Here is an 8,846-nt window from a genome sequence, read left to right as displayed (position 1 = left end):
CTAAAATAAACATTATGAGGTTGAAAACACTGCTTAGTTGTGATATATGACAGCGCTAAACGCGTCCGACTCTGGCTCAGCGCCAGCCAACGCGCAAAAGCACAGTTTGAATCTGGCAGTGATGCGACGTCACTGAACACTCTAAATGTGGCGCCGTACTCTCAGGGGCACAGGAATAAAAATCCCATATATGAGACCATACCGCTCAAAAGGTTAATCATGCGGCGCCCGAGTGCATTTGACCGGCATAAAATCAGCATATGTCAGACTGACCGGCCGGTCGCCGGTCATGGCCGATCACGTGAAAATCGGCCAATTACGGTCACCAGCGGATCAATCGGTGCATCTCTACTAACAATGCTATAACTTCTTGCTTTCCTGTATTCTGCTTCAGCTCTCTTTCCCTTGGTAAACTGTATGCATGTGTGTGTGTGTATGTTAGAGTAGTTTAAGTGTTTAGACTAGTTAATAAAATCTTGTTCATGTCACACGTAAAGTTGTCCGTGTCTCAAGCTCATAACTGGAGTCACTAATCTTTTAGATCTTGGCTACTGCTTTTTTTAGTACTGGGCAATTCCACACAAAACTGTCACATCCATAACGCCAACTAAATACAATGGCATTGTGCTGGCGTTATGGATGTGACAGTTTTGCGTGGAATTGCCCTACTGTAAATTAAGAAAGACATTTCCCATGCCCCGGAAATTTACATTTCTTAGAGTTAATAAATAATTAATCCTGAGTGTTCACGGGACAAACAGGCTAATTGATTGTAATATTAATTTACGACAGTAAGTTAATTATATTAACTGATCCAAATATTCATAATCAATTATAACTAGGTATTATTGATTATTATTAATATTTCATACAGCTAATTTGCTACAAAAGCATAATTAGGATGGAAACGACACTATTAAGTTTGACCGTATTTTCGTTTTCGGTCAAATTGCCTTGTGAATGGGAGTGAATGGGGTACGACTATGATAGCATCTAAATCGCTATTTTTAAAACACTAAGAAGGCTTGACACAACATGAAACTGTGCTGGAAGTATCACCAGGGGCTCTACACATGAACTCCAGCATTGAGAACAGTGTTTGTGTACACAGAGTTTACTAAAAACTCGCTGAAGCTGTGTCCGCCTGCATTTTGATGGTCAAAAATAGTCGATCTAATAACTTTATTCTAGAACTGCTGTAAAGCCTAAACAATCTATGTTACTGTAATCTCCTATTATAACTGTAAAGCTGCTTTGAAACAATCTATATTGTTAAAAGCGCTATATTAATGAAGGTGACTTGACACTGTTTACACTACGTCAACAGCGTAGGAGAATGACGTGAAAGAGTAGAGATTGTTGAATAATGTCGTTTTTTTTTTTTTTTTTGTGCACAAAAAGTATTCTCGTCGCTTCATAATATTAAGGTTGAACCACTGTAGTTACATGGATTATTTAAACGATGTTTTTACCACCTTTCTGGGCCAGTTGCAAAGACGTCGCTGTCTATGGGTGGTTCAGAAACCTCTCAGATTTCATCAAAAATATCTTCATTTGTGTTCTGAAGATGAACGAAGGTCTTACAGGTTTGGAACGACATGAGGGTGAGTAATTAATTTTCACTAATCTGTCAACTGAAAACAACTTGCACTGACATATCTTAAAATATGACTGCCACTGTTTTGTCTCAAGATGCACACCAGTAATGTTTTTTTTTTATTAGACATTTTTATAAAAGCTGCTTAAATACCCTAATTTTATTAAGGCCTAGACCTGGCTAAAGCTAAGCCCAGTATGGAAACCAGGGCCATATTGTTTATACCAGTAGTCAGCTTAATAAATACTGTCAAGACACAAGACAAGACAAGTCACAATTCAGTCTAATTCAGCCATATGAATGGCAAATATGCCAATGACAAACCTCTGAACAAACTCAAGGTGCTGCCTCTTCCTGGTACTGCAAGCTGAAGTTATAGGAGGAGGCAAACAGCGCTGCCAGGCCAGTGATGAAGTTAGGCTGTGATCCTTCACACACACCTTGACCTTCCAAACGTAATGTCCAGCACTGGTTGCGTAGAGATTGACCTGTAATTGAAAAAAAAATATATATATATTAATAATTATAAATAATATTAATAAATAATATTAATAATTAAATTAACTATAGTGGGTTCCACTGTGGTTCGATGTAGTTGTATATTCATAGTTCTATAAGTTTTTCACCTAAAAATTTAAATTGATTAGGGTTAGAACGCTAAAACGCACTGGCATTTTATTTTGCTTGTTTTAAGCATAAACTCACTTAATTTTGACTTATTCTTTCAGAAAACAAGACAATTTTTACTTGTCTATTAAATACTTCTTCATGTAAGAATTTTAGATATCTGGACTGGAAACAAGAAAAAAAACACTAATTAAGAAAAACATATTTTGCAGTGGGGTGAGTAAATGATGGCTTTTCATTTTTGGCTAAAACTACCCCTTTAATGTTTACATACCAGGAAATAAGTCGTGGACTTTCTGGCAAATGTAGATTGCTGGACATCAGCGTTGTAAATTCCTGAAACAATTTTTTAAAAAGGACAGCACAGCCATGATCAACAGAACCAAAACATAAAACATATTACAGATTAATGAGATGTGTTGAATAATCTCTATTTCTGCTTGAAGGATAACACCGTCTAACTTCTCTTTGAAGTGTGGGAGTAGTTGTAGGACCATGACATTGCAATCAGGAATACTACATTTGAAAACAACATTAGGAACATGGATTTTCATGTGCTGGCAAAATTCAGATTCAAAAGCACGATCACAGAACTGACAGCATTTGATAGCATTTTTGTGTTACCACAGATAGACTATAACTGTAACACTAACGTTACTTAAAAGCACTTACATTAGCACTGGACCGTCATCAGATTACAAAGCCTGAAACGAAAAATATATATATCAAAAGCAGGTCATGCAAAAAACATGGTGAATGTTTCCTATTATGTGAAATATCGAAGTTAACGTTAACGTTAGGCTAAGTTACTTGGTAAACAGGTGGAACAGAGCGAATTGTTTGCGCGGCCGCGGTAGTAAACCGCGTTCGCAAAATCAAACCAAATAACGTTAGGCCTAACGTTACGTGGAAACAATGCAGAAATGCGAACGCAAAAAACATATATATATATTGGCTTACCGTATCACTCAGTTGAACAATTCTCCATCTTCTCAAACTCTAAATCCCACTTATCGTCACGCGCAGGTTAGATTATTTAGAGATGACTCTTCCAACCGTCTTCATGTACCGTTAACGTCGTCCATTTTCTGCTGCGTCACAGGCAACTAATGTTTGAAACACGAACCGAAGCTCACAAAAGCTTAAACAATGCTCACAGATTCGCAGACACTGTTTATCTTGATGACAGGAATGATTATTCTGTTCAGCTGAATCCCGCTGACAAAACAAGTTTGCCTGTAGCTGCTAGTAGCTAGCTACAGTATGCTCGCGTCACATTTGAACTGAGTTGAGCGCGAAAGAAATCAATCCTACAATGCAATGCCTTTACAGTATGATAGATACTGTATTACGAATTTATCGGGTTGAAAACAGAAATGTGTAAAAGATACAGCCTAATACTCTATTATGGAAATACAGTACAATTCTGTAGGAAATTCGCTGTAAATTTACAGTAAAGGGTTACAGTGAAGAAAGAAGTATGTATTTGATTCTATTTATTTATTTATGGATTTACCAATACAAATAAAAAATAGATAATAAAAAAAAACATGGCATCCATAGGCCTACTATTATTACTGTTATTTGTAATATTATTATCATATATTAAGTGTAACAATGCATTTTTTATTTTTGCTTATTTGTTCTTTTGTTTGTTTTCCCTTAAAGGGAAGTGGGTGGGACATGAGGGAAAAATCACATAAATTGTGTTCTTTTGTTGTTGTTTGTTGGCAAGGGTTAGGGTTAGGGTTAGGGTTAGGGTTAGGGTTAGGTTCACCCACTAACAAACCAAGAGCAGCACATCATAGGAAAAGGTATTGCCCATATGACACCACAAAAAAGTAAAAAATTATTTTCCCCAAATTGAATGCAGTTACGATCTGTTTCAAAGATAATACAAAAGCTATAGGCCTACGACCTTTAAGTGCAGATATTGCACTCTTTAATGATACCAACACAAAGCTCACAGAAGAGACAAGTTATTGATACGTTATAGTTGGTTAGACTGAGCTAATAAGTCAATGACTATACCACAACAGGTGAAGGTTATAGGATTAATCCAATGGAATAGAGATGAAATCTCAGGATTCAGGAGAAGGCACTCAAATGATGAATGACAATCTTCCTACAGACTAACACATTTTTTTTAAGTTCTGGGTTGCTCTGCTGCTATCACCCTAAGTGATCACACTGGCATACCCCAGAAGGATCATGCACAATGAGAGGTTTGTCTCTCCCTACTTTTTACTTAAAACTCTGTTCCTGGCATTTGGAAAAAGGCTTTTTTTAACCTCTGCTAAAAGGCGAGTACCCAACTTCTCCAAATAACTACAGACCTATTTCAAAATTGTGTGTATTAGCAAAAACTCTAAAAAAATTAGTTAATAAGCAGGTGAAGCATCACTTATGTTCCAATAACATCTTATCGCCTTATCAGTCTGGCTTCTGGCTTTAGAAAGGGTCATGGGTCAGTTACTGCCACATTAAAGGTTCTCAATGATGAAGCTCTTTGAAGCTCTTGAGGCAAAGGAATTACTGTGCTGTGGAAGTTGTGTGAAGTTGTGTCAAAGGCTTTTGGACATCAGATTCACAGACAAGACCACAGGTTGGTTCTTGAATTATTTGGTCATAAACAATGTGTTCAAGCTCAAACTTGGTTTCTTTTATCGAAATATGTCATGTTTCTCTTATCAAGTCAGAAAACAGTCAGTGTCTGCCACCTTTATGAGTGTCTTAGATTATGGAGATATTGTTTACATGAATGCCTCTGTCAGCTCTTTGGGCATGCTAGATGCAGTGTATCATGGAGCGCTAAGGTTTATTATCACAGACATTAAATTCTCAACTCACCGTACTCGCTGGTGAAATGGCCCTCATTATACATGCGCAGACTCTTGCACTGGTATCTGTTTATTTACAAATCTATTCTCCATCTAGTGCCATCGTACTTTACATGCAGAATTTGCCATCGCAGACTCCACTCCCAGGACTTTTTGTCCTTTAGTGTCCCTGCAGTGCACACAGAGCTGGGGAAAAAGACTGTCTCCTTCTCAGGTCCCTCCAGCTGGAACAAGCTTCAGCAGGATCTGAAGCTGTCCAGCCTGGTCACACTTGGAGAATTTAGAGTTGTATTAAACGGTCTGGAAAATGTGTCTATAGGAAATTGCTGTTGTTTTAATTAGAAATTTTAAGCCATGTCATGATGTATCTGTGAAACTTTTGTATTTTTATTTAACTGTTTATAATATGTTTGAAACTGGTCTCTCTTGAAAGTGAGACATGAGTCACAAGGGACTAACCTGTAGCTATAAATAAAGGATAAATCAAATTAAATTAAAGCAGATAAAATCAATCCATAAAACATCAACATAAAAATGTATTACTGTAAAAAGCAAGAGAGCAGATAAAATAGATACTTTCAGTGTCATATGCGCACGGGTGAACAGAACTGTTTTCAGCCTGGATTTGAACATTGTCAGAGTTGATGCCTGTCTCACATACTCATGAAGACTGTTCCAGACTTTAGCTTTAGCCTCAGCGTGTTTACTCCTGACTCTGGGGACCACCAGGAGACCCCTCCCTGAAGTTCTCGGGGCCTGCAATGTTTCAAATGGCTCTAACATCTCAGAGATGTACTGTGGTGCTAAACCATGAAAAGACTTGTACACAATACACAAGTTTTGAATTTTATTCTCTGAGCGGCAGGAAGCCGGAGAAGAGACTGGAGCACTGGACTAATAGAGTTGTATTTCCTTCGCCTGCGTTGGTATTCATGCGGATATCATTTGTCAGAGCTGTCTCAGTGCTGTGGTGGGGCCCAAATCCTGACCGGAAAGTATCAAACACATTGTAAGACAGGAGAAAGTAAGTGAGCTGTTGATAACTTTTTTTGTTAGTAATAAGCATTTATATTAACTTATTTTTTATTAGTGTTTAGTTTATGCTATATGCTGTATATTTAATACCCTTTTTCTTTTTAAAGCCTTTTTTTATTCATAGGCTCTTAAAGAAGAGAGGTACACTTGATGCATTATGTGATTTTTTTAAAGGCAAAAATCCAATCTTTCAGAAATAATTAATTTCTGTTTATTTTAATATAACTTAAAAAATAGTCTGTTAAAAAAGTTAAGTTGTAATTATATTTATAATTATGTGAACAATTCAATTCAATCTAACACTACATACAGAGATGTTTGTGATTGTGGATTTTCAGGTCATCCTGAGTTGACTAGAGCCTGCCCCTGCAGCTCCAGCCCAGTTTGCAACAATGTTTCATTTTGAGAGGCCCCATTTAGGATCGGCCAATCAGAGCGCTCCGCGAGCAGTCACTGTGCACATAATATCACACCTAAAAATCTAGAGGGATTTAGTCCTGGATACTATATAAGATATTTCTTTAGTATTTTAACAAATTAAATCTTAAAAATTGTAACATATTTATCAGGTCACCTCGTTTATGTAAAACATGTCAAAATAGTAAGATGTATAGTCTATTGGTTTAACACTTACAGCTCACTTTAAAAAAAAAACAAGAACAAAAAAAAACAAGAAAAAAAAAATGCGCAATGCAGGTGGACTCGACCAATCAGAACACTTTTGTACTGCATGGTAATTATCCAATCAGAGCGCAGTATTTGTTACACGAGAAAGTTACCGAGCGAATTATCCTCAGTTTAGCACTAGGAGCAAAAGAAAATGGAACACAAAAGTGCGTTGGAACGGTTACGACGAAGGATACGAAATCTAAGAAATCACCACGAAAAATGTGAGAGAGCATCAACAGTTGTAAGTACTTTTTACTATCGTATTATCTTGTTGTGACCGTGAACTGTGGCTGACTAGTTGTGAACATGCATGTCGCGGCAAGGCTGCGTCAAAGGGGGATTATGGAAAAGTCTACTTTTTAGAGCTTTTAAGCATGTTACAATGTTGTTCCCTCATTAAAAACATAGCTGGAATTATGTTTCGGACCTTTCAAGCATTTTGAGTATTTCTGAATTTTTCCCCAATGGCTATTTTCAGGCAAGGGCCGCGTGTCCTGTGTAAGTTACACGCGTTGCAATTTCATGTTTCAATACAGCATTTTCTATAGTGTAAAATAATGATGTGTTTGGGATTATGGCCAAATAAATTTCTAAAGCATAATACCCCCTTTAACAATTATGCATGATCACAAAGAGTTTATGCAACTGTAATAAGCATTAACATGTTAAAAAATAAAGTCCATATTGCTTAAGTTAAAACAGGAGCTTTCAGTTTGGTGAAGGTCTAACGTTAGTTTTTAGAAAACTAGAGTGTTGATAGAGCAACAAGCTCTTTTTACATATCACTGTAACTCTATTATTTTTTGTAGTTTTCAGATGATGGCAAATATTTTTTGAAATGAGCAAAAACACAAGCAGGGAAGGGGGTGGCTTATGAGACCTTTTCTCATATATATATATATATATATATATATATATATATATATATATATATATATACAGTACCAGTCAAAAGTTTGGAAACATTACTATTTTTAATGTTTTTGAAAGAAGTCTCTTATGCTCATCAAGCCTGCAGTTAAAAAAAAAAAAAAAAAACAGTATTATGAAATATTATTACAATTTAAAATAATGGTTCTCTTTTTTAATATATTTTAAAATGTAAATTATTTTTGTGATGCAAAGCTGAATTTTCATCAGCAAGTACTCCAGTCTTTGGTGTCTTATGATCCTTCAGAAATCATTCTAATATGATGATTTGATACTCAGTTATTATCAATGATGGAAACAGTTGTGCTGTTTAATATATTTTTTTGGAATACTTTTTTCAGGATTCATTGATGAGTAAAACGTTAACAGCATTTATTCATAAAAACAGCATTTATTCAAAATAAAAAAAATTCTAACAATATAAATCGTTACCATCACCTTTTATCAATTTAACGCATCCTTGTTGAATTAAAGTACTAATTTCTTTAAAAAAAATAGTTATTGTTCCCAAACTTTTGAACGGTAGTGTATATTGTTACAAAAGATTTCTATTCTAAATAAATACAGTTCTTTTTAACTTTTTATTCATCAAATAATCCTGAAAAAAGTATTTCAGGTTATAAAAAAATATTAAGCAGCACAACTGTTTCCAACATTGATCATAAATCAGCATATTAGAATGATTTCTGACGGATCATAAGACACCAAAGACTGGAGTACTTGCTGATTAGTTTACATAGCCTACGAGCTGCACTCGGTCTATATCTGTATTCTAAGAGTTATTATTACTTGTATGGATCTCGTTAATAACTTGACAGCACTTAAATGTGTATTCTTACAAGTTAAAGAACAAATGTTTGTGCAGTTCCTTTTTTTTTCACCTTTTATGAGGCAAAAAAAAAACAAACAAAAAAACTGGCTGGTAAAAAGTCACTGTGGCGGGTGGTCAAAAAAGTTAACTTCAGGCCCTGTATATATATATATATATATATATATATATATATATATATATATATATATATATATACATACAGGTGCTGGTCATAAAATTAGAATATCATCAAAAAGTTGATTTATTTCAGTAATTCCGTTAAAAAAGTGAAACTTGTATATTATATAGACTCATTACATGCAAAGTGAGATATCTC

The 8,846-nt window shown here is 35.4% G+C and overlaps 1 protein-coding gene and 1 long non-coding RNA gene across 2 annotated transcripts in view; one reads left to right on the top strand and one right to left on the bottom strand.

Moving 5' to 3' along the window:
* Nucleotides 1–2,361: 2,361 nt before the first annotated feature.
* Nucleotides 2,362–3,506, bottom strand: LOC307157943. Its single transcript, XR_013821139.1, has 4 exons — nt 3,185–3,506; nt 2,897–2,928; nt 2,499–2,740; nt 2,362–2,389 (listed from the first exon to the last, which is right to left on the bottom strand). It is a non-coding gene; the product is annotated as an uncharacterized lncRNA (long non-coding RNA).
* A 1,217-nt stretch (nt 3,507–4,723) lies between these two features.
* Nucleotides 4,724–8,846, top strand: part of LOC307157603 (uncharacterized protein) — a gene marked incomplete at both ends in the record, with an annotated part of 34,075 nt that continues 29,952 nt past the window's right edge. The window contains 2 exons of the mRNA XM_079869533.1: nt 4,724–4,829; nt 5,240–5,328. Of these exons, the coding sequence (XP_079725659.1) occupies nt 4,724–4,829; nt 5,240–5,328 (195 nt within the window). The remainder of the gene's footprint in view (nt 4,830–5,239; nt 5,329–8,846) is intronic.

The sequence above is a fragment of the Squalius cephalus genome (assembly GCF_949319135.1).
Source record: "Squalius cephalus genome assembly, chromosome: 4".
NCBI lineage: Eukaryota > Metazoa > Chordata > Actinopteri > Cypriniformes > Leuciscidae > Squalius > Squalius cephalus.
Note: the sequence above shows the minus strand (reverse complement) of the source record. Positions and strands in the feature narration are given on the sequence as shown.